This window comes from Drosophila bipectinata, chromosome 3R, assembly GCF_030179905.1.
Source record: "Drosophila bipectinata strain 14024-0381.07 chromosome 3R, DbipHiC1v2, whole genome shotgun sequence".
NCBI lineage: Eukaryota > Metazoa > Arthropoda > Insecta > Diptera > Drosophilidae > Drosophila > Drosophila bipectinata.
This window is the reverse complement of record NC_091739.1, coordinates 11,024,514-11,048,070: the sequence shown is the minus strand read 5'-3', so window position 1 is coordinate 11,048,070 and position 23,557 is coordinate 11,024,514. Positions and strand designations below refer to the sequence as shown.

The 23,557-nt window shown below is 43.0% G+C and overlaps 1 protein-coding gene and 1 long non-coding RNA gene across 3 annotated transcripts; one reads left to right on the top strand and one right to left on the bottom strand.

Moving 5' to 3' along the window:
* Positions 1 to 1,252: 1,252 nt before the first annotated feature.
* On the bottom strand, positions 1,253 to 23,454 carry Delta (neurogenic locus protein delta). 2 transcript variants are annotated; one of them, XM_017247894.3, is made up of 6 exons: positions 22,732 to 23,454; positions 17,028 to 17,339; positions 13,743 to 13,809; positions 9,777 to 10,025; positions 6,948 to 7,002; positions 1,255 to 5,067 (listed from the first exon to the last, which is right to left on the bottom strand). In XM_017247894.3, the coding sequence occupies exons 1-6, from the start codon at positions 22,786 to 22,788 to the stop codon at positions 3,315 to 3,317; spliced, it is 2,493 nt and encodes an 830-aa protein (XP_017103383.2). In that variant the 5' UTR covers positions 22,789 to 23,454; the 3' UTR covers positions 1,255 to 3,314. The 2 variants fall into 2 exon arrangements, with proteins under 2 accessions (XP_070137142.1, XP_017103383.2); XM_070281041.1 differs by lacking the exons at positions 13,743 to 13,809; positions 17,028 to 17,339; positions 22,732 to 23,454 and having other exon boundaries at positions 1,253 to 5,067; positions 6,950 to 7,002; positions 9,777 to 9,917.
* On the top strand, positions 9,487 to 21,303 carry LOC138926544 (uncharacterized). The gene is made up of 2 exons (XR_011443097.1): positions 9,487 to 9,686; positions 20,837 to 21,303. It is a non-coding gene; the product is annotated as an uncharacterized lncRNA (long non-coding RNA).
* Positions 23,455 to 23,557: the final 103 nt, after the last annotated feature.

Sequence of the window (23,557 nt, the reverse complement as noted above, 5' to 3'; positions counted from 1 at the left end):
GCAAAATCTCGAGGTGGACGCCGTCTCGTCGCCTATTTCTCCTTTAGTACCGCCGCTCAGTTAGTAAATCAGACAGATACGCACTCGACTCGGGCTGGGGCAGGCAGGCAACTTCATTAACAGCCTCTCGGTCCGGCCGTTTAAAAAGTAGAAATAAACTATTATTTATGATTATTGTGAGAATTTCACAATGGCATGCAAGAATTTATTGTTAATGCTCTGCTGCCCTCCTCACCGATTCGGCGGTGTGTTGTGAGAGAGGTTGATTTGTTGTAATCTTTGGATGCAGCACAGTGGTTGTGCTGCATTTTATGCAAGTTATGTTTTTGTTACAAAGTAACACATTTTCTGATTGGGATTTATGGAAGTAAAGTAGCCGGTATTTCATCTGTCGTGATAAGGTCAAATTATGTTGTTATCAGGGAGACAAAAAAGACCTAAAACTAGGACTTTATAAAAAGTTTCCACATTACCCACTTCCAAAGTTATATAAAGTCTAAAAACAAAGACAACTCTGACACCAATATTTTTAATAGATTTTTTCTGCCTGTAAGACTTTATTTTTGTGGCTGTTTTGGCACTACAGCCATAAATATATACTTAGCTTTCGTTGTTTGTCTATACATTGGCAGTTTTTATACCCTTGCAGAGGGTATTATAATTTTGTCCAAAAGTGTGCAACGCAGTGAAGGAGACATCTCCGACCCTATAAAGTATATATATTCTTGATCAGGATCACCTCCTGAGTTGATATGAGCATGTCCGTCTGTCCGTCGGTCCGTCTGTCTGTCTGTTTCTACGCGAACTAGTCTCTCAGTTTTAAAGCTATCGTCTTGAAACTTTGTACACATCCTTCTTTCCTTTCAGTCAGAACGGCCCGGATCGGCCGACTATATCCTTTATTGCGTTTATTATGATCTAATCATAAGGATTGGCCAACTGCATCCGATGTTTGCGATATATATCCGGTTTTAATTGCAAGGGTATATCAACTTCGGCTCCGCCCGAAGTTAGCTTTTCTTTTTTGTTCAGCTTAAAAATGCAATTAAAATCCCATTTTGCAGACAGAAAAAAATCCTACATATAGCATTTTACTTGAACCAATATTTAGTAGGCTAATATCGAGAAAGTCCTTCTTATAGCCAACTTTAACGATTATCTGAAATTATCAATAATCCCCATATCATTCCCAACCAATTAGAAAACATATTCATTTATAATTCATTCATAAAAATTTTTTATTGTTTTTTTTTGAGTTTTTTCTTTGCATTTGTTGCTTGTTCGTTTTTTTTGTGGCTTTTTTGTTTGCTTTGTGTTTTGAATTCATTTTTTAATTACTAAAAAATTTCATAAAATTGTTTAGACTAAATTGTAAGTACAACACTAAATTACAATTGTATGCATGTAACTACTATTTTATAATTTTTTTTTGTGTTTCATTTTTCTTTTCTTTCATATAAATATTTTGTAGGGTTCTTTACTTTTTACAATTTCCTTGCGAGTGCTTTCTAATTTTTTTGTTTCATTTTTTTTCGGGGTTTTCGTTTGCAATAAAAATATAAATTACTAAAAACGACTATTTAAAAATTAAATATTTATAAAAAATATATGTGAGTGGCTATAGCTTAAGTCCTGTATGAGAACGGTTCACAGGATCGGAGAACTTTATGTACAAGTTGGATGAGAGTACTGTGATAGCAAATGTATAAAAATATATATACTGTGTTCGAGTTATCAGATTATTTGCTGCACAGTGTGGTTTTAGCACTTTTACAACTAGTTTTCACTTCTTTACACTAACGAGGAACCATTTGCAATTTAAATGTAGTTTTTTTGTGGATTTAATTTTGACATTCTGGAATTCCGCAAACAGTTTTTGAGTTTTTGCGTTTTTCGTGCTGCACATTGTCTGGTTGTCTTCGGCTTTGAGATCAAAATTAAATTGTATAAACCATTTTGCGTAATAACAAAAATAATAATTAGAAGACTATTGGAGACTTGGAAAGAACACGAAATTTCATAGGTTTTTGTTTGTATAAGTCGCTTGTATATTTCATTTTTTGTATAATTTTTTTTTTTTCAATGAATATTCAGATTTTCATAATTTTTTTTCTTTCTTTCTTACAATTTATAAATTCAATACATTTCGTTTACATTTAGCTGCTAACTACAAGTATTATTGACTTCATCGCTAATAAATGCTCCAATTGGAATAGGCCAAAAATAATATTATAGAGGTTTAAGATTGACAATAATAAAAAATTATAATAAAAATAAAAAGATTAAAAATCGGGAGGAAAAAAAATAATTTTGGATAGGGTGGTAAACTAGAAGTACTTAAAATAGAATCACTAAATTTTTTGCTTGTCTTCGTTTGTTTGTTTTGGGTCTTTTTAAATTAACATTAAGCTAGGGTCGAGTTAAGTTTAGGGTTTCTTCGATTCGCTACATTTACAAATACATAGTTAGAACTAAATAGTCGAGATAGTCAATTTATGTAGTTTTTTTGTGTGGCTTTTCATGTTTTTTCTCTTATCCTTTTCGTATATCGATGTGACCTATAAGTACTATATACAAATCGCCCGATCCGGTCAACTGCCTTGCATAGAAAAGCAGTCCCGGTGTGGTGCGGCGTCAATGAGGAGGTTTCTTTTCAATCATTTAGCATTAGATTACATTTAGTCGAACGTAGGCTAATGTAGGCTACAATTACTATTTACAATTCATATCGAACTAGGTGAAAAAAATAGATTAAATTGAAGCAGATTTTTCAGTAACATGCAAAACGTCAAAACGTGTGCAGAGTCATCCCTCTGACTCTGTCGTCCAGTGTGGTTCTTGGTCTTGATCTAAATTCTATCTAGCAATTGGTCAAGTAGTAGTTTTTTAGAGGGGTATTTTAGAGGCCCGAATTTCAATTTTTTCAATACGGCAGACTTTATGGTGTATTACTTTGTGCTTGCGTCAGTCCTTTGATTATGTCCAAGGTTACGAAATCTGTTACCATTGGCCAGTTGGGACATATATAGGTTTGGTTTAAAAAATGCCAATGCAATAATAAAATCTTTAAAAAATACTTTCAATATTGTCGAAACGGCTTTGGTTACAGATTTGGTAGTTATTGTAGAGTGTGCAGGGAGTTTCACGAGTTATGCCTGTTACAGATATATCTTTTGCTTTTGACGACTAAAACTGCTTCAATCAACAACAATATTTTGGCGTCTCTCTTACATTTCGAACCCAACCCAGTCTTTTCTTTGTGTTTGTGCTGTTGGCTCCAACAGATCCTCGAGATCTCTTCCGGCTTTGGGGAGTTACATGTGCGGAGTTCCGCAGACGACGGACCGCTGTTGTTGCGCCGTCCCCGCTCCGCTGCCCGTCGCCGAGGCGGCGGCCATCAGTTGGGAGGAGCAGGCACCCGCCACTCCCGCCGCCGCCAGGGATGGCCAGCGCTGGCTGCAGTAGGATCCCTCGCCGAGCACGGAGATCCGCTTGCCCTCCGCCGCTCCCGGAGCGCCCTTCGAGGAGCTGCCGGCGGGTGAGCCGCGGTGCATCAGCGTGGGATCTGTGTTGAGCTGCTTCTGGGACTTAGCCCGCTGCAGGGGAGCCACACAAAAATCCGAGTTGGCATTGTTGTTGTCCGCCGGATTGGCCACGTAGCCACCGTACATCAGGCATTCGTCCGCCGCAGCTGCCGCCGCCGCTGCCGCAGCAGCCGAGGCGCAGATGTTGTTCACCGACTTGTCCCATGTGTTCTTGATGATGTTGGGATTGCCCGAATCGAAGGTGAGTCCGTTGCTGCTGCCCGTCTTGCCGCCCAGAGAGGACGAGGCCAGAGCTACACCCACTCCGCTGCCATTGTGATGGAGGGTGGCCACTGCGTTCTGTTCGTTCTGCTTCCTGGCTTCGGCGTCGTCCTTCTCCTGGGCACGCTTGCGCTTGCGCTTCATGCAGAACACCACGCAGGCGGCGATGACGGCCACTAGGGGCATGGCCACCGAGAAGACGGCTATCAGGACCACCTGGGCGTTGGTCAGGCCGTCAGCTCTGGCTTGGTGGGTGGCAGCTCCGTATTGGTGGGCGCCGAAGGGGACGGAGGCGTAGGACTCCTCGTCACACTGTTCGCCGCGGAAACCGTTGGCGCAGACGCACTCGAAGGAGTTGACCCGGTTCATGCAGGTGCCGCCGTTGTGGCAGGGAGAGCTGCTGCACTCATCAATGTCCACCGAGCAGTCCTTGCCGGTGAAACCTGCCCTGCAAGTGCACTGGTAGTCGTTGTTCAGGTTCGTGCAGGTTCCTCCGTTGGCACAGGGTCTGATCAGGCAGAGGTCTACTTTGCTGCTGCAGTGAGTGCCATGGAATCCGGGTACGCACTGGCAGCGGTACTGGTTGACCATGTCGATGCAGGTGCCGCCGTTTTCGCACTCGTGTCCCAGGCAATCGTCGATGTTGGTTTCGCACTTGGGACCCGAAAATCCGACCGGACACACGCAGTTTCCATTCGCCTGGCAGGTTCCTCCGTTCTGGCAGGGATTCGGACTGCAGTTGTCTAGCTGGAGCTCACAGGTGGGTCCGCTGTAGCCGATGGGACACTCGCACTGGTAGCCCTGACCCTTGCCTCCCAGACCGGGTCGCACGTTGCGGCAGATTCCCTTGTGGCAGGGTTTGTCCGCGCAGGTCAGTACTTTCTCTTCGCACATCCTGCCGCTCCAGCCGTTGGGGCAGTGGCACTTGTAGCCGTTTTTCGTCGGGGGCTCATCCACGCAGGTGCCGCCATTCTGGCAGGGATTAACTTCGGCGTCGCACGAGTAGATCTCCCGTTCGCAGTCATCGCCCACGAATCCGGGGGCGCACTTGCAAGTGTAGAGTCCTTCGCCGGTGTTGAAGCAGGTGCCGCCGTTCTTGCAGGGCCTGTGATTCGTGCAGTAGTTGAGATCCTGGTTGCAGTAGAGACCGCCCCAGCCCTCGTTGCAGATGCAGGTCCAGGGCTTGTTGCAAGTTCCATGGATGCAGTTGGGTTCAATGACGCATTCGTTGCACAGAGCTCCCTTCCATCCCAGCTGGCAACTGTAAAAATAAGAGAAAATAAAGCAAGTGGTTAGTGTGGTCTTTGTTGGGTTTGAATCAGAAACAGTGTGACCTTATTTCGTCAAAAAAATATAATACAAAATACTAAAAGATCTTCGACTCTGCTTAGTGATGCGCCTCGAGCGGTGGCTTATTTTTGAATCTCCACCACCTGCTCCACGCACTGTATGTACCTTTCCCCCGCCTCCGTCGCAGACTTGTTTGCCTGCCACGCTTGACTGGAGGCAGAAAAGAAAGAGGAAGATGGCTTGTCAACTTGAAAAAGTCGCATTCGCAATTGAAATGAAAATAAAGCGAATGCCTCTCTCTCTCCGCAAGAAGTCACATCCGCACACTCGAAAGCCAGTTGGAGAGTCGAAATATTTTTGCATTTCTCACGATCATAAATTGATTTCATACCAAAACAAAATAAAAGAAAAAGAGGACTGCTTCCTCTGCAACGCATAGCGGAGGCACGCAACAGACGCACGCACGCACGCTTGCCCCAAACAGATGCAATGCAAAAAAGCCTTCACCCACAAAAATTTCAATAGTTAATAATTCAAACTAACCGACAGACAGACAGACAGACGGTTAACCTGTTGAATAGTGGAAGGCCAGGTGGAACAGAGGGGGTGGCAGCAGGCAGGTGAGACAGACAAGTAGTAATTGATATGCGTCAGCCAGTGTATGCCACAAAGAAATGTCAAAAAAGCAATGTGCCAACTATCCGCAACATGTGTTTGTTTGTTGGTATTGTGTTTAGTGTTATTGTTGCTTTCTGTTAGCTGTATGGTGTATGCGCTTAGAATTATTAAAATATTCCCACCATCAAACAACTTGGCCAAGAGTGGCACGCATACTCGGGCGTAGCTGCGGTTTCCAGCTAACTTCCAATTCGATTCACAAAACAAACCAATCACCACTCACTACTGGTGTGTGCTTCACACAATGATGTGTGGATTTTGGAGCTATTTTTTATTTGGCACAATTATCGGCATGCTGGACCACAAAATGTTTCATTTCCGCCTGGCTCTAGAGATGTGTTTATTGGCCAACATAATGCATAAATAATGACCAACATCCTCTCGGCGTTTGAAAATCAATTTGCCAGATCGCTAGGTGATAGCATCAGAGACCCCAACAGTCACTTTACTAAAACATTGAGTTGGCAATAATCCTTTTGTACACAGCTGGATGGTAGTACTTTGTTGAAACATTATGCCTCAAATAAATGAAAATATTTGCCAGCGTTGTCAAAAGTGTACGCTTACACCTTGATGGGCAGAAATGTGGGAAAACTTCGGTACTTGTAATTCAATTTGGACGCCTGGCCCGTCCCGGCCTGGCCTGGCCTGGCCTGGGCTGAAATTGTAATGCAAAACCCCGGCCAAATCAAATGACATCGCGCCGTCGAACCGAAAGAATTTCTTGCGGTCGCCAAACAAAAACAAAAACGTGCAAATATATATAAAAAAAAAAAAAAACGATAATAAAAAATAAAAATAAAATAAAAGAGCTGCAAAGTGTTTTTTGCCCTTTTGGCAAAGTATTCCAGCGAATACTCTCGGTAGCAGTCAAACATTGAGCATTACATTGAAAAGGTGTGTCCCAGTCCCATCATGATGGCTGTTGTGTTGCTATTTGGGTGTCTGTTTGTTGGCTTTGCTGTTTCTTCAACAACAAACACAAACAAATAAAACGTGCCAACCACAAGGAGGACAAGAATCATCATTAAATTGAAGCCAAGTTAGTTGAGGCCTAATTAGCAACACAGTTGGCTGAATAAATGCCATACTTTAGGATATCTCAAGATGGGTATGTCTCTGGTACGTCACAAAAGGCCCAATCAAATATTTAAAATCAAATAAGATACTTACACGCATTGGTTGGGTTTCTCGCAGTGTCCATGCTCACAGCCCTTGGCGCATTTCGCTGCAAATAGAAGAATAGAGAAACATTTAAATATAAATTAATTGAAATGTAAACAATACGGGTGTGGTGTTTGGGGGAAAAAACACTTTCCAAAAAGCTTAAATGGCCTCCCCACCTGCCTACTAGTGAGGGACACCCACTCTCGAGCGACTCGGCCCACTCACAGCCATTCAGATCCATCAAATCGAGGCAATTCCGAAGGCAGAAGTGCCGAAAAAACTTTCTTTTTCACGCGTCTGGCAATGAAAAACCTAAAAGATGTCTTTGGGAAATAAAACAAAGCGGCGCGAAGCAAACAATAGAAAAACGTTTAAAATGTTTTAGCACTAACTAAAAAAAAAAAATAAATGAAGAAGAAACACAAAAAACTATAAAAATGAATCATGGCCAGTGGCTTTCAAACTTTCTGGCGAGTGCTGGCTGGCTGGGTCGGTGGTGAGGGTTTTTGAGCCAAGCAGGAATAACTTGTTTCTAAGGCCAAAAAGGAAACACACAAAATGAAATAATCCCATGGCCAGGAGAAGAAGTAGCAGCAGTCGCGGCTGAAGCAGCTGAGGCGGAGGCCATGGCCCAAAACAGATTCCCAAGCTCAAAAGGTTCGACGAAAACTTCGATTGGAAGCTGAAGCCGGAGCTGGAGATGGAGCTGAAGCTGGAGCTGGAGAGCTTCAAGTTCGGATCTCTGAAGAATGTGGCAAACATGTTTCTTCTGCCGCCGTCGAGAGAAGAAATAAGAAGGCAGGAAGTTGGGGAGTTGCCACAAGGGCCTAGAGAGTGACGGGGAGCTGAGAGAGGGAGTGGGGTAAAAGTCGTGAACAAAACTAAAAAAGGCAATGCCAAAAGGAATCCACAGAACCCCTTGGTGGTGGAGGTGGCTATGGAAGGAGCCTGCCAACCAGCCTGCTCCTCTTTAAACCAAGCCGAGGAGTTTCATTCAGAAGCAGGCATCGGCGGCAGGAAAATTGCTAGAAAATCACAAAAACGTGTTCTGTTCTGCCGCTGCCCTCTTTTAATATTGTCTACAGGAGAGGGGAACAAAAAAGCGTAATATTGGCAATGGCCAATGATTTTTATTACCAATCGCTGGAAATAGATTTTCCCGGCCAGAAAGTGAAGTGGACTCCCAGACTGGCGGCGGGTTCACACGCCCGAAGGCAGCAAATTGATAGAGATAATCTACTTAATCGGTTGATATACTGATACTTTCACTTTTAGTTATAATTCTCAAGGCTTCCATTTCCCCCCCATATGTACTTTTATGAAGTATCTCGCAGATGTATCTTTTTAGCACCCACAGGCCGTCCAGCTGCCGAAATAGCTCATTTCCTTGAAATTAACTCCGAGCTCCGAACTTCATTCATACGCATCTTGGCCAAAAACAAAAAAAAAGAATTGGGAAAAAAAAACGTTCGAGACCTTTTGGGCCAATTTACTTGACCACTTCCACTTGAACAGGCCTCCTCTCTGCAGCCTGCACGTTTGGGCTTTTTATTTGTTCCTGCTCCTGCTCCTGCTGCTGGAAAATAATTTTCGCACATGTGTGTGTGCCTTAATTTAAGCTCATTTTTGCGCATTTAAGTTGAAAATAAAATATAGGAGGCAGTGGAAGCAGCAACAGCAGCTGCCTCTTCCGCTGGCAACTTGCTAAACCGGCAGCAGGACACAAAAATTATTTGCCCCGAAAAAAGGCAGCAAAAACCAAAAAAAAAAAAAAAAACACAAGACCCAACCATGGAAAAGGGAAGACAGGAGTTGAGGAGGAAGCCGAGGCCAGTCTTCAGCAGACTACGACATTTAAGGTGTAATCAGACGTTGCCACAGCCCTAAAGGAAGTTTGTTCTTGGGTTCGGATTCGGGTTCGGAGTCTTCTTCGTCTCCTGGTCCTCAGATATGTTCGGCATGCAGACGATCCGAACCGAACCAAGCTGCTGTGTATCTGTGTCTGCGTATGGTACAGATACACAGATACATTTACAGGTACACGGGCAGAAGAGCCACGCCACCACACCTTTTTGGTCCGAAAACCCAGGGCCCTTGCACTTGGCGTGGGAAGATTTTTGTGTTCTCCGCCCAATCTCCGCAGTCCGGACTCTGCATCATCAGTTTTGTGTCTGCTCTGATTCACAGTTGAAAATGTTGGTAAAGGTAGCGCTACCAATGGCAGCCAACTACAAAGGGCTGCCCGAATTTCGGGTTCGCTTCGGGCCCTAGTAGAGTTCGTTAGACGTTTTGTTCTTTTTGAATGACAAATGACTTTTCCCCGATATCTTGTGCATTTTGTTTATATTTTTTTGTGCTTCAGAAATCGCTTCCCGAACTTCATTGATTTTTAATTTATTTATTTGACTTTGATTTTTTCCACTTCAGAGCCATTTTCTGTATTCAAATTTTGTATCTCGATTTTGTGTCAACTCATCGCCGTACGCATTCGACAATAATTATACTTTAATTCGTTTCTCTGACTGACTGGCTGACTGACTGACTGTTTTCGGGGTATTGTGTACAATCATCTCATTTGATTTGACAAGCAAGTGATTTTCAATAATAACGAGAGCTGCCAGCAAAAAATAACTAAGGTTTGGAGCCACTTGACTCGAGGGAGATCGGCAGAAGCAACAACAAACACCGGGACAAGTGGTTTTCGGCCTAAAGAATGCGTTGAGTGCTGATCGAGGCTATTGATCCGTGAGATACTACTTTCGTTTCCTAAATATTTCATCATTCCATCAGAGGAACATTCTATTAGATTACTAATATCTTAAGCTATATACTTACGTATGTGACAGTAATCGCCCTGCCATCCGGTCAGACAGATAATTTCGCCCGTCTCCGAGCAGGTGGAGTGACCGAATGAGTCGTCGCGGGGCCGGCAGAACTTGGCACAGCCGGATCCGTAGTAGTTTGAGTCGCAGGTGACACGGAAATCGTACTCCATTGAGGTGAACTGCGATTCCGATTTGTTGGACTTCCAGTCGGAGGACACCTCCAGTACCTGCTGCACCAACAGCCGGTGGATGAGTTTGCCTGTAAAGATCAAGACCACGATAAGTGTGTGAGAACAAGTTGGGCTCGACGATAGACTAATGAAGATTAATTGGGTTAAAGATGATCCGATGAGATGGCGCTGGCGCTCAAGGCAGAAACCCATGCCCCATCGGAATGCAGCAAATGAGCAATAGAACTGAAAACCCAAAAACCGAAAATCAAACGAAGAAACTTGAATAGCAGCCCGTCGTACCCCCGAAATGCAATTGCTTGTCACAGAGTCAAGTGCTCAAAGCTGAGGTATGCAGTTTGGTTAGGGTACGGAGTACTACTTGGTATTTGGCGATGAGAGAGGCAAGCTGGCAGACTGGCAGACACGGGGCATGGCTAAAACACAAAAAAAAAATATAATAAAACAGAAAACTGCAAAACAGGCAACAGGCAGACCGCCAGCCAAGCTCGGCAAAGTATTTTTCAGCTGTTCGCCACGACCGGTCTCAACTTTGGGATGGCTGGCAACTGCAACTCGTTTGTGTGCGTCGGGTATCTACAGGCACATTTGCACGGCCACAGATACAGATACGGATACGGATACCGATGCAGATGCAGATACATGTGCAGCCGCATTATGCCATGGTCTATAAAGTAAATTGCAGGTGCATGACTATTCGAATTGCTAAAGCCGAAGAGCTAAAGCCAAAGCAAAAGCTGAGCTCAAGTCGAGTTGGGATCGAGTCGAGAAAAGCCAACATAAATCTCCCGCAATGCCAAACCACTAAAATATTTGGCTAAAAGCCAAGAACAAAACAAAACAGCCAATAGAGTCTGGCTCTAGGCAGTGGCGCACACAGTAGCCTCCAGGTGAAAGTGAAAACCAGAGCACCGATGAGAGGGAACTCACTCCTAATGGCCTTAGGCCATTTTCCTCGAATGCGATTGGGTAATTGGCCAAAATGTTTGCTGGCCAAATATATCGGAGCGCATTTGGCCAAGCTATATATTACACATATGGAGCGAGTTTATTGACAAGCAGCCCAACTGGTTGGCCAATAAAAATATTAAATAAAAACTCCAACTCCAAAAACTCGCTAATTAATTACCAAAAAATATGCACAAGAATTCTTGGCCAGTTGGCCCGGCCAACAGCTAGTTGGCAATTGCATTTTTGGCCATTGCAGGCTCGTGTGCTTCACCTGCCGGCAACATGGAAAAGCCTTCAATGCAAAACTCGCACCAGCCAACAACATTCCCCAAAGCAAACGCAAAAAATTGAATTGTACTCCGCCAAAGTCCATGGTTTTATTTACATTCGCCACAGAGGCACACACTAATGCGATAAAGCCCATGGGATTTGTGGCATGACAGGTTATTAGACAAGCCGGCACAGAGACGCACAGTTTCTGGCCCGGTCAGGCCAGTTTGGAAAAGCGTCGGAAAATAAATGTATCAGGCAAATTTTGTGAAAATATTTACGCAAAGCTGGCCACCTCATAATTATCTTGGAAAAGTTTGGAATGGCTTCGAAAGGTGATTGCTTGTGCAATGATGGAATTTCACTAGAGAGCCACATACTCTGTCTTTTTAGCCGTTTTGTCAACCTATTTAGGATACAAATGAGTGAAATTTGTGGCCAACAAATTTGCAACAAGAAATCCAAACTTGACTTCAAGATCCTTTACAAACCCCTCCCTCGAATTTGGTTTTTTTGTTTTTCTGAAGCGGCGGGAGCAGCATCCGCCTCCCCAAGTATCGCTGACTTGGAGTTGAGGAATTTTTTCGAAAATACCATTTTATCAAGACACACGACGACACAACAAAAACGAAAACAGCAACAACGACAAGTTTTGTGGCAGACAGAGGAGACAGCAGACAGAATACAGAAGATCGAAGGAAGCGAAGGCGAAGTCCAAGTCCAAGTCCACAGAAAAGAGTTGGCTTGTTGCTGGGCTGCCGCTTCTTGATCCAATGAGTTAAAATTAAAAGATAAGCATTTTAACAACATCGAACCAGGAGAGCAGCAGCAACCAGGCAACCCGGCAACACAACGTGCAACTAACAACTTTGGCATTGGCAGAGATTAATTGGTAGGTAGGGATAGGTGAGGAACCAGAAGAGTCTCCACTGCGGACTCCAATGAAAATCTCGAGAGCCAAGAGTTGAAAGATTTTGGAACGCATCAAGTCGAGAATCACCTTGCAATACCAGATACACTGTGAGAAGAAGAAGGCTTTTGAAGATTAGGAAGGAAGGATATATAGAATATACTTTCCAGCCATAAAAGTAAAGGACTTTTCATAAACTATCTTATGGATATTTGGACCAAAAACATCTTTATTTTCAAATGACTAGTTATGATTTTCTTTGTGCATTCTCGCATTCAGATTCTTTTGTGGCCAACAGGTCCGGTTGCTGTGGCTCTGGGCCAGGCTCTGGGCTGTGGCTTAAAGGTCGCCATGTGCGTGGCGATGCGGTGTGCGTCTCCCTCTCCTTTATGTAATTTATGTTAAATGAATATAACAAAAAAGAGCTAAACTCGTTGGCATAAACTCGCTGTGCAAGTCGAAGTATGCGGGAGACCGTCATTCAGCAGGCAGGTCTGTTCGAAAAAGGAGGAAAAAACTATGTTGCATACTTTTAAATAATGAAATTAATCCTTGACAGGCGGCGAGACTAGGAAATCTCAGTGTGCACAGAAATTGAAATTGCAATTGCAGGACGGAGGACGGAGGAGTGGGGATGCATCCAACAGATACTTGTACCGATAAAGATCTATTAGCCTGGGACCGCCTCGGAAATTAGCCTGTAGCCGGGCTGGCGCAGCGGGAAGCCGGCCAAGTGAAAATCTGTTAAGGAGCAGCAGACTCTCCATTGAGGGCGAAACAATTAAAATTCCTTCAAGGAATAGGGCAGCTAAATTTAGAAAACCAGGAAAAAAGGAAAAATTTAAAGACAAAAAAACAAAGAGCATAACATGATAGAAATTCCAATGAAAACTCCATAAATCTCCAAGAGAAGAAAGTGCAGGTAGCTAAGCCCCCGAGCAGGTAGCTTCTCCTTCACTCTTTTTATCAAATTCTGTGGGAAAATCGTCAACAAAAAAATGGGATTTTATTAAAAACGAAGTATTTGTGGGATTTAGTGAAAAAGAAGAAAGAAAAATCGGTTGGCTTTGTCAAGGATTCGGCCAAGGCCTCATCTTGAGGAAGATCCTTGTGTGGTCCTTATCGCTGGAAGACAATCAGTTACTACACACAGATCCATGTAGCATTGTTCCAAGATGGATTACGCACGATCTTGGGGAAAGACAATCGAATCGGAATCGCCTTGGACTAGCATTTTTAGATCGTGATTTCCAGCTTAATTGCATTTTAAGCAAATGAGGGATGGGCTCAACCTCAGCTCAAGCTCAACCTCAGCGCACACTTCCGTTGGAACTTCAGCCAGACAAGACAACAAAAGGCGACAAAGTCTGGGCCATATAACCCCGGTTTATCCCCGGTGTGTGTTGTGCTGTGTGTGTTTGTTATTTAAAACCACTCAATGCCCCGGAAATCTTACACTGAGCGAGAGAAGGCTAGAACCTGCCAGAGTATCGAGTTGCAGGTTGGCGGTGATCGTCCGTCTTAGGGGTTATATATTTTTTGACAGTTTTCGATCATCACAGGAAGCAGGATGATGAGCTCATAATTTGATGAGCCTCCAAGGAAGTAATTTAACAGGCTAAAAACTACATATATCGAATAAATATATACTTACTTTTGGATCGCGCATTGGCGGTCAGATTCGTGTCGTGCCAGGCTTCGACGATCATCGAGAAGGTGCCCTGTAAATCGGAAAGAAGAAAGGAAATGATTAGATAGGCTTGAAGAAAGTTGAGGAAATGACTAGCAATATAAGTTATCAAACCGAATCGTCTGCAACTAATTTTGAAGCTAATGGGAAGCTCTCAAGCCCCCACATCGACGAGCACTCATTATAAAGAGATTATGACAGGCGGCTAGGCAACTTAAGACACCCACACGAATGTCGAATGCAATGCATTTGAAATGCAAATCGGCAACTACCATATATACCACATACATAGCTGCAACCGGCAGGCAGCGCCCTCAATTCACACTTGATTTCGAATGCAGCCAATGCTGGTATTACTGCTGCTGGAAAAACCGGCAGAGATGACACAAAATCCAAATCCAATGAAAAACCAGCCCATGGCAACTTTTGCAGAGGTGTCTGCTATAGCCATGGTTGGTTTCCATGGGCGTAGTGCTCGGATTGCGTAGAGATCCCAGCTTAAAGCTGCACTGCATTGCATGTAAATGACTAATTTTTGTGGATTCGACCAACTTTCGATTTTGCGTGGGCGAACAGGCAGGCAGCATGGAGATGTAGAATTAATTTGGTTGATAAGCCCGAGTTGCCGATTGATTGCATAACGATTGCCATTTGGTGTGTCAGACATTGAAATGGTGTGGTTTTGGCGGATCTCTTCTACTATTTGTCGCTGTTGCTGTTGCAGTTGCAGTTGCAAATAAACGTTAAAAATTTATATGGGCACGACAGGAAGCAAATCAGACATAGATGATCAGCTATAGCCGCTAAACACAATGGGAAATGAGCAGGAAAGGTAATAACAAACGAATGAAATGAAATGAAGCGCTGCGATGGTTTATTGGTTTTATTGTCCAGAGAAATAAACTTTTCAACAGTGGCTACGTGATTACTGATCGTCGTCTGCATAAACTTTACCTCCCATTCCCGATTGTGGGAAATCTTCACCAAGCTTACGTGTGGCATTTTAATGCCTCAAGCATTATAATATTAATTAGAAAACAATGAAATTTAAATCTTTTTATGGCATATTTTTAAAGTCCATATATCTGAGGATATCCATTGCAATTTTCTTCAAAGGAAAACTCGCATTTTTCACCTTAAATGAGCTTCCTTTGCAGATAAGTAAAGTGCATAAAAAGAAGCGAGTACCTAGAGAGCACTACTCGTGCCCCGGCGTATGCCAGATCCAAAAATAAATGAGGCAACATGCATCAGCGGCCGCTTAGTGAATATCGCGTGCGTCGGTGCTGTATATCAACGTCAATATCCAGTACATTGCATAGGGATTCGAGTACGGATGGGGTGAAGTTCGGTAGTAGGAGTGGCAGTGGTAGCCAGACACGTAGCAACAGGGGGACCAACCAACTCTCAGAAGACACAACCCAGAAGACAGAAGACAAGACACTCGGACAGACTGGGGGGACAAAAGTAGCAAAGTTCAATACGAACAAGAGGAGCATGAATGCTGCCTGCCATCGCTTGACTATTTTTAGTCTCCAAGGGGGCGGTAGAGGCAGGGCTGGCTGGCAACCCCCATGCCACATCAGCAACAACATCTTTTGGCGTGTTGTCGCTCGTCGGCGTGGCATGCGTGGCCCTCCGCCTTTCGTTGTTTTAATTAAGTGCAACATTAAATTAGTTGATGCAGCCAGCAGTTGCAGACACAACTATAATTAAGTTTATAGTTTGACCTAGAAATATTTTGAAGTTGAAAGTGCGCAACAAGAAGGCTTCAATTTAGAACTCCTTAATCCCCTAATTCCCCCTATTTTTAGATGCCTAGGCCCACTAGACTATTTTTATCGAGTAGTCTGAAAATTTCCATAATTTTTCGTGCATTTGGCGCGTGCTTTTTAAGCGCTCTCCGCCACTAGTTAATTATGCTAACCCACAGTTGGCTAATTGTTTATTTATGCCTCCCCGCAGTAAACCGCTAAAAATGTACATTGCAGCTTACACATTTCACGTGCCAAACATCTTTCGCTACCTGGGGTCCGGCATGGTAGGTTCCCCTCCTGGTCGTAACTCGCCTCCCCCTTGGCGGACCATGACTCTGCACACTTGAGGAATATGTGTGTGTGTAATGATAATAATAGTGACGCTGCACATGCGCAACACTCGACAATTAGGAAGTAAAGTGTCTACGCAGAGGGTTAGCGTGTATATCTAGGAAAGGTAAGAAAGAAACACCCCTAAGGCTGCGGGCTCACTGACACAAAAATACGTTACAAACTCCAGTTATTGCTTTGAAGCTTGAGTAACTTCTTCGTTTCTAGGGTGGACCCATCATCATTCTCTACGGCAAAGCGTCTTGTTGTAATAATAATTAAGAAATGCACGGCATGCCACGATATACATACTTTTCCTGGCCACTCGAGCTGAACAGAGAATAGCCTCCGTGGAGGTATTTCAAAATTTCAGCCATTTATTAAGCACACGTGGGCTTTGAAGGGAGGAAAAATAGGGGGTAACTTCGTTGATAAATAAATCACCAAAAGCCTAGCTATCAGTAACTCTGAATAGAGAATACTATTCCTTCTCAACTCCCATTTTCTATTAGAGGCTTTAATAACTCTACTTATCGATAACTCTACGGTTGTTTATACATATATGTTTGTATTTATAAATACAATATACCATATATCCAACAAAGTCAAACAGGGAAAGTAATGGGGAAAAAAAGTAACGGCAATTCCAGGAGCTAGGGGTGGTTATATGCTGCTCATAACCTTGTGTGCCAGCGATCTGGAAATTGTCGCTTCGGATCAGATCTCTGGTGGTGGTGGTGGAAGTGGTGGCAGCAGTACTGAGTGGTGCGATATGGTGGCTCTGTGCTCTGTGGTGCGGTTCGCGCACGCGTTTTCAGCGCATTTTTAATAGCCGACAGATGTTCGGCTGAGCGGCGTGTGCGCCAACAACCCTCGACAAGGACGCTCAGCGGAAATAAACGCGGCGGCGACGGCCCTGGGGAGTTCTTCCTCCACCAGAGCAGGGCCGGGCAGGGCAGGGCAGCAACCCGTCTATAAAAAGCCCAAACAAATTAGCAAAGATGCCGCACGAATAAGTTTTCATTTGTGCAGTTTTCAGAAGACAACTTGGAAATTATTATTGAATGACTGACTGAATGAGTGACTGGCGGCGGCGTAGGGCGAGTCTAAATTTAAACACCCGGCATCTCATAAAGAAAACTGTTCTGTGATGATTACTTACCGGCCAGGAAAACTGGAAGCTGAACTGGATGGGATTGGAGAAGCCCTTGTTCTCCAAACGCTTGGCGTCGGTCAGGTTGACCGAGTTCTCACCCAGAATGGGCGTCACCACGTCCCCATAGGTGCACGGCGAGGTGGTGTCGATGGTGGCCTGGTAGTGTTTCAGGCAAACGCGAAACCGCGTCTTGCAGCTTCCGAGGCACTTGCCCGTCGCCGCGTCCGTCTCCCCGCTGCAGCAGCGTCCCTCATGGTCGCGCCCATGCTCGTTGGCGAAGTACTTCAGTCGCAACTCAAAGTTGCCGGAACTGTGAACCTGCAAAGGGATAATGCATTTTTTTTATTAGTCAAATCAAATTAAAAAGCAATTCATTAAAAAGGGGACAAAGCCAAGGAATAAAATGGTGGCACACCACACCCGGGAGCTGGGGGTGAAGAAATCGGAAAACAAAGAATGCAGCTCCCAACAAGACGATAAATCTTTCAACATTGGTATTTGAACAAAAAACTGAAATTGCAGAGGAATTTGCAGCAAAAGCGGCAGCCCGGCAGTCGAGGCGAGAGCCCAGGGACCAATGCAAAGGACAAAACGAAAACGGGCTTATGAAATATTAAGAGAATCAACGAAAAAGCCCCGGCCACATGACAAATGCTCAGCAAGCGGTCGTTTTGGATTTCTTCGACCCCACACCCCATAACGATCCGCTCCGCTTCGTTGCGGTCCGATTCGGTTTGCAATAAATTCCGCTTCGTTTCCCTGGCCCAACCTGGACTTGGCTTTCTGCTCGACTTTCGTTTTGAAGCGCCGACGATATTTGCATATTTGGATTTTAAATTTGGCTTTTGCAAATTTGTTTGATAGCCGTCATCTCATAAATTTCTCAATTAATTTGACGGCGACTTTTATGCGAAGGTGTGAGGGAAATTAGCTAAATGGGTCAAGCATGTGTTGGATTGATTTTCTAATATTTTCTATCTAAGGAAATTGCTAATTAATGAACACAAACAAGTTATTAAACCAAGAGAAACATAAAAACATCTTTAAAAGCTTTTTATTTTGGAGGGTTTTTATTTATTTTTTTAAGGGAAATTCTTATTACACCTCATTTTGGAGCTGGTACTTAAAATTTAATTATGACTTCATCAGGTGGATCCATAAATGGGCTAGACAACCGGCCAATGCCCAAAAATAGGTGCACTGACGCGGAGTTATTGCTCCGTTTTCTATAACTGTTCGGCAATTAACATTTCAGCCACAACAAGTGAAGCTTGTTAAAACGACAATTTAATTGTTAACAAGACATGAGCACAGCAGTCATTCAGTTGGACCTCTCTTTATTTATTGTTGAGTGCTCCACATGTGGCTTGGGAAGTTTTGTTGGTTTTCCTCTTTGCTTTTGTACGGACATGGGTGTTTAATTGCTCAATTAAGCAGAAGTGCGGTCTAGAGATGCTGTGTCTCGGGGGCTTTTTGAGAATCACAGGTGTAATCCTCAAAGAATAGAGCGTGTCGGTAGGCAGACAATAAAAAATCGTAGCAGAGAAGATTACAAAAAAAAGTGTAACAAAGCTGGCGCTAACATTGTCCAGAGAGATAGACGTCCCATGTAATTGTTAAATCACTTAAATGACAAGAAAAGTAGAGCGGCATAAGCTTTAACTTTTTTCATAAAAAAATAAAAATGTATCTATACTATAAATTGTATACTTTTCTGGTAAACTAATCAATAAATCACTTGAGACGAAATTTAGAACGTCTAGAGTAGCGTTTTAAACGCAAATCAAACAAACTCAGACGCCAAAACGAAAGACTTAAGCAACGAACGCAGACAAAACAAAAGCAACAAAATGTGTATTAATAAGCAGCACAGGAAAACAACAAAAACAAAACGAAGGCAAAAGAGCAGCAAAGAAAAAAACAACAAAAAAAGCAAAAAATTAAATAAAAGAAGCAGCAGCAGCAACAGGCAGCGACTGCGCAGCCGGCTGAGGCAGGGGCAGTGGCAGCGAAGAAAAACGATGAAAAAATGTACAAGTAAAACCGAATTGTTTCCCACGGCATACGATTTTGCCGGTCAACATTGACGGCCGAAAGGGGAGGGAGCGAGAGGGAGGACCGCCATAGCGACTGCGAGAGCGAGAGAGCACCAGCAAAGGTGTAAGCGAATGGACGCCAGGTGAAGAAGAGCAGTGCATGCAGCCATATTGAAAGATCGCCGAGAGAGTCAGCCAGCCAGCCCCGAGCTATAACAGTTTGGCCCAGAGAGGAGGCCACGCGAGAGAGAGCCAGTTGGTGGTTGTCAGCTGGAAAAGAGCAAAACGTGACTTAAAAGTGAATTGGAGCCGAGCTTCGGCCTCTTCAAGTGTGTGTGTGTGTGAGTGTGGGGCTTACAAAAAGTGCAGCTGCTCTGAGGAGAGCTGGAGAGAGAAGCTCTCTTTAAGCAAAAACTTGTTTTCAACGGCGCTTTGAAGAAGAGCATAAATATGCGCAAATAAAAAAAAACGAAGCTGGCAAAAAAAAAGAATTAATAGACAATCAAGAAAACGATGCTGCGTCTGAATTAATAAAAGAAATGAAAAGAGAGAGAGAACAGGGCAAAAAACGTTAGAAAAACCATTGAGCGGAAGGACGGATGGCTGGGTGGGGTGGACGAGGGAGGGGGCGTGGCTAATGGAAAGCCAAACTAAAAAAAAAACTAAAACTGTTTTGATATTCCACAAAGAGACAAACAAAAAGCGCACACAAACAAAGGTGCAGCAGTTGTCAAAATATGTACACAAAAAAAAAAAAAAAACAAAAATCAATTTGCATAACACACACACACTAGCAATGGTGGGAAGAAACAAAACAAAAGTGCAATCGTTAAAACCACAATAGTTTTGTCCAGCATTTGACACCAATTTTGACACCAGCATTTGACCAGAAACTAAACAGTTTCTCACACTTTTCAAGACCCTCCCTATATGATTAAAATTTGGTCATGGATATCATAGTAACTCAAACCTAAACTTCGTAAAATAGGACATTTATAGTAGTAGAAGTATTATTTAATTAAAACGGTCTCTTATTTATTAAGTTATTTTATCTTGGAATTCTGTTACACCTTGCACAATTCTAGGCCTCATAACTTGGCCATGTTGTGTATAGTGTACACTTGTTCTTTTTCCGTTTTTTTTTATTATTTGCCTTTGCCTTCAACTATGAACTCCATTACGCTTGAAGACCCTTCCTTCCAGTACCAGTACCAGGGGGTTCTCCAGGTGGAACTTGAAAGCCAGCAAATGCCAGCTAGTAGCGAATGTTATATGGCGAGCTCTCAGGTGGGAGACAGACACTTGTTAAAGTGTTAGAAAATAGTGCGTTGCATTGTTTACCTTTAGCTCGAGTCGCTCTTTTTTTAGCCGTTCTTTGTCTCTGTTTCTTTCCCTGTTTCTTGGCCAGGTACTCCTATTTTTACAGCGATCACTCAAGCTTGAAGCCGCTACACCGAGAAAACATTAACTAAGTTTCAACTTTTTTGGTATTTGGTTTAGAACTTGGCTAAAATATTAAAAGATACTCTTTGGAAGATATTAAAGATTAAAACATAGCCTATATTAGTATTACTTTTAATAATTATAATTGAATATTAAATATTTTTTCTCTGTCTTTAGTTAGATCTTGGTATTTCCCCTCTATTTTTTGCCATTTCCACGTCAACTTGACTGAATGACTGACAGGCGGAGGTCTAAGACTACAAAAAAATACAAAGAGACATAAAAATGTATGAAGGCACGCATTTTCATTATAATTTTCCTCGACTTTTCCTACAGGTGTTTGTTTTCATGCCCTTTTTTCCCTGCTACTGGGACTGGGCGACTGGGATGTTGTTTATTAATCATTTAAATTCATCATCATAATCATAATCAACCGTTAACAACGGGCTTGGGAAACAGTTACAAGCGCAAGTGAATCATCGCATTAGTGGATGTATTTCAGTAGTCAGTGTCTGTGTGGGAGATTCTAAATTGCAATTAATTATGCTATACGGAGCAGGAGAATCGGAAAGAGAACACGAAGAGCTCCCCTCAAGTCGGTACGGTTTGGTTCATTCATTCATATCCATATTCCTTGGGTGGGTGCCCAATGTTAATATGAAAATTGCTTACAGGAGGGGACAACACAAGACAGACATGGAGACTACGGTTATTGGATAGTTAAATTGAAAATTAAATTGTGAGAAATTATTCATAAGAATAAAGAGAAAATTGAATAATATTGCCTAGCTAATGGCCGGCAATTAACCTGTGATATTATTTTAAATGGCAAATTAAACTAAATGTGGCCATTTTCTGGCCACAGAGTTGTGAGTCAGAGTTGAGGGAGCCAACCAGGGCAGATGTTACTCTATGAGAAGTTTCAGCTGGTCGCCGTTTCAAGACCCCAGGAGGTTGCCATCGATACACTTTTTTGGAACGTTGTTAAAATTAGCGACTAAATAAGAGTCTGGCATATAAAAAAAAAGGCCATTGCGTGCTCGAGTCAAGAGTCAGAAACGAGGGAGACAAAAACCAGAGGCCAGAGACAGAGCACATGCAATGTGCACAGAAAATATAGAGGCTTTAATCTTGGTTGTCTAATTAGAGGAAGTTAAATATTTAATATTCTTCAAATAAAGAATTTTTTGTTAAAGATTTCTAGATTCTTTAAATATTTTTTAGGGCATTATCGTTTAAAATTTAGCTATTTTTCTCCACGTGTAGCCAGGGGATGCTGGCGTTAAAGATCAATGAAAGCATGGCACAAAGAAACGACAAAAGCAGGGAGTAGCAGTGGAGCAAGTGAAGCTGCGCATGTGTCGCCGTTGACCTACGCAGAGTAAAGTAAGCCCAAAAAAAAAACACTATATACATATATAAAAAAAATCGCATGTAAAAAGCGCATGCAAAAAAAACCAGGGAGCTGCGGGGAGATGACAGCGACAACGGCAGATGTTGCCCAGCATCATCGTCAGCTTTAGCATCGGGTTGTATCAACCATAAGCATACTTGAGACGGCATACGCCGTTGGAGGTAAATTTTTATGTTGGGCCAGACTTTGATTATCTTTTTTTGGCCACAGACTTTAAAAAAAAAGTGCATCTCAAGAGGGAGACGTCAATTTAAAAACAATAAAAAGAACTTGCTCAGCGAAAAAAATTAATTAACTTTAAGATGTTTTAATGATAATTTCAATTTCATGAAAAACTCCGCCATGTGTGTAATATTTTTTCGGGGATGGACCTGTTTTCCATTCGCTATGCCTGTTTAAAAACTAGTTTTTTTTCTAAACACGTATTCGAAAAGGGTGATCACAGTTTCCACCCTTAGCTGGCTTGAAATTATGACGGTTGGCTCAGCTGTTTCTCCCTCGGAAAGTTCTCATATTACTAGCATTTGGGAGGGAAAAATGCGCATTTTCGACGCGATTTTGAATGGATTTCCTCGATAATGATCAAAACCCCCATCAAAACCACCCACATTTCTAGCCAAATTCTCAAAATAAACTGATGGTCTGGCAACGCTAGGAAGCGCCGTTTCCTTTGCACTAACACGGACACGCACGCATGCGCAGCTCGCACACAGCGACAGCTGCAAGCTCACCACCGCTCACCGGCGCATGGTAAGAAAAGTGCCAAAAATACAATCTTCAGGGGGGACGGAGGCACTTTGGCTCTCAAGACACTCACCTGCACGATGACTGTGAAGCAAATGAATGCTGTTAATAAACATTTAATCCAATGCATGTTTATTGATTTCTGGAGGTGGATGAAGTTGGGAATTTAGATGAGTGTCGCTTGTAAGTGTAGTAATCCACGTGTGTGTGTGTGTGTGGGTGTGCAGCAACTACTCAAATTGTTTATTGTATTTTATTTTTGGTAACTTGCTGGCCGCGATTATTTTTTGTCGCACATGGTTTGGCTACTCGCTTTTCGCATCTTGAGCTTTTTGTTGTGTTTTCTTTCTATTTCTTTTTTGTATTTTTTTTTTTGCAAGCTACACGTGCACGCGCCACATTTCGGTGTTTATTTTTAAGTACGCGGATCTTAAAACTTTATTTTATTTTATTTCGTGTTACTGTGCCCCGTCTCGCGCCAAGAAGCCAATGGACAAGAACTAACGGTTGGCGTTTCTCGATTTCAAAACACTGTGATCTTGGATGATGTATTCCTTGGTTCTAGCACTATTCCATTTATTTTCAAAAACTGCCAAAAATTCGATTCGTGGAAATCGGTGATTTGTGTTTGGCAGTTCACTGGCACTATATGTTGTATTTATTGACTTGTGTGTTTTTCCGCACTCCGACGACGGTACCCGGCTAGCCGCTTTTCCGACGACAGCAAAGGCTATTTTTCGAAAAGGCCAGAAACACAACCGAGCAGATCAAAAGCGGAATTCGAAATGAGCGGCACCTCCGGACGCGGATGAAGTATCGCAGTATCGAGTTATATCGTCTAGCACAGCACCAGAGAGAGTGGTTCAACAGCTGATTGCTGAGAGGGGAGAGAGAGCCTT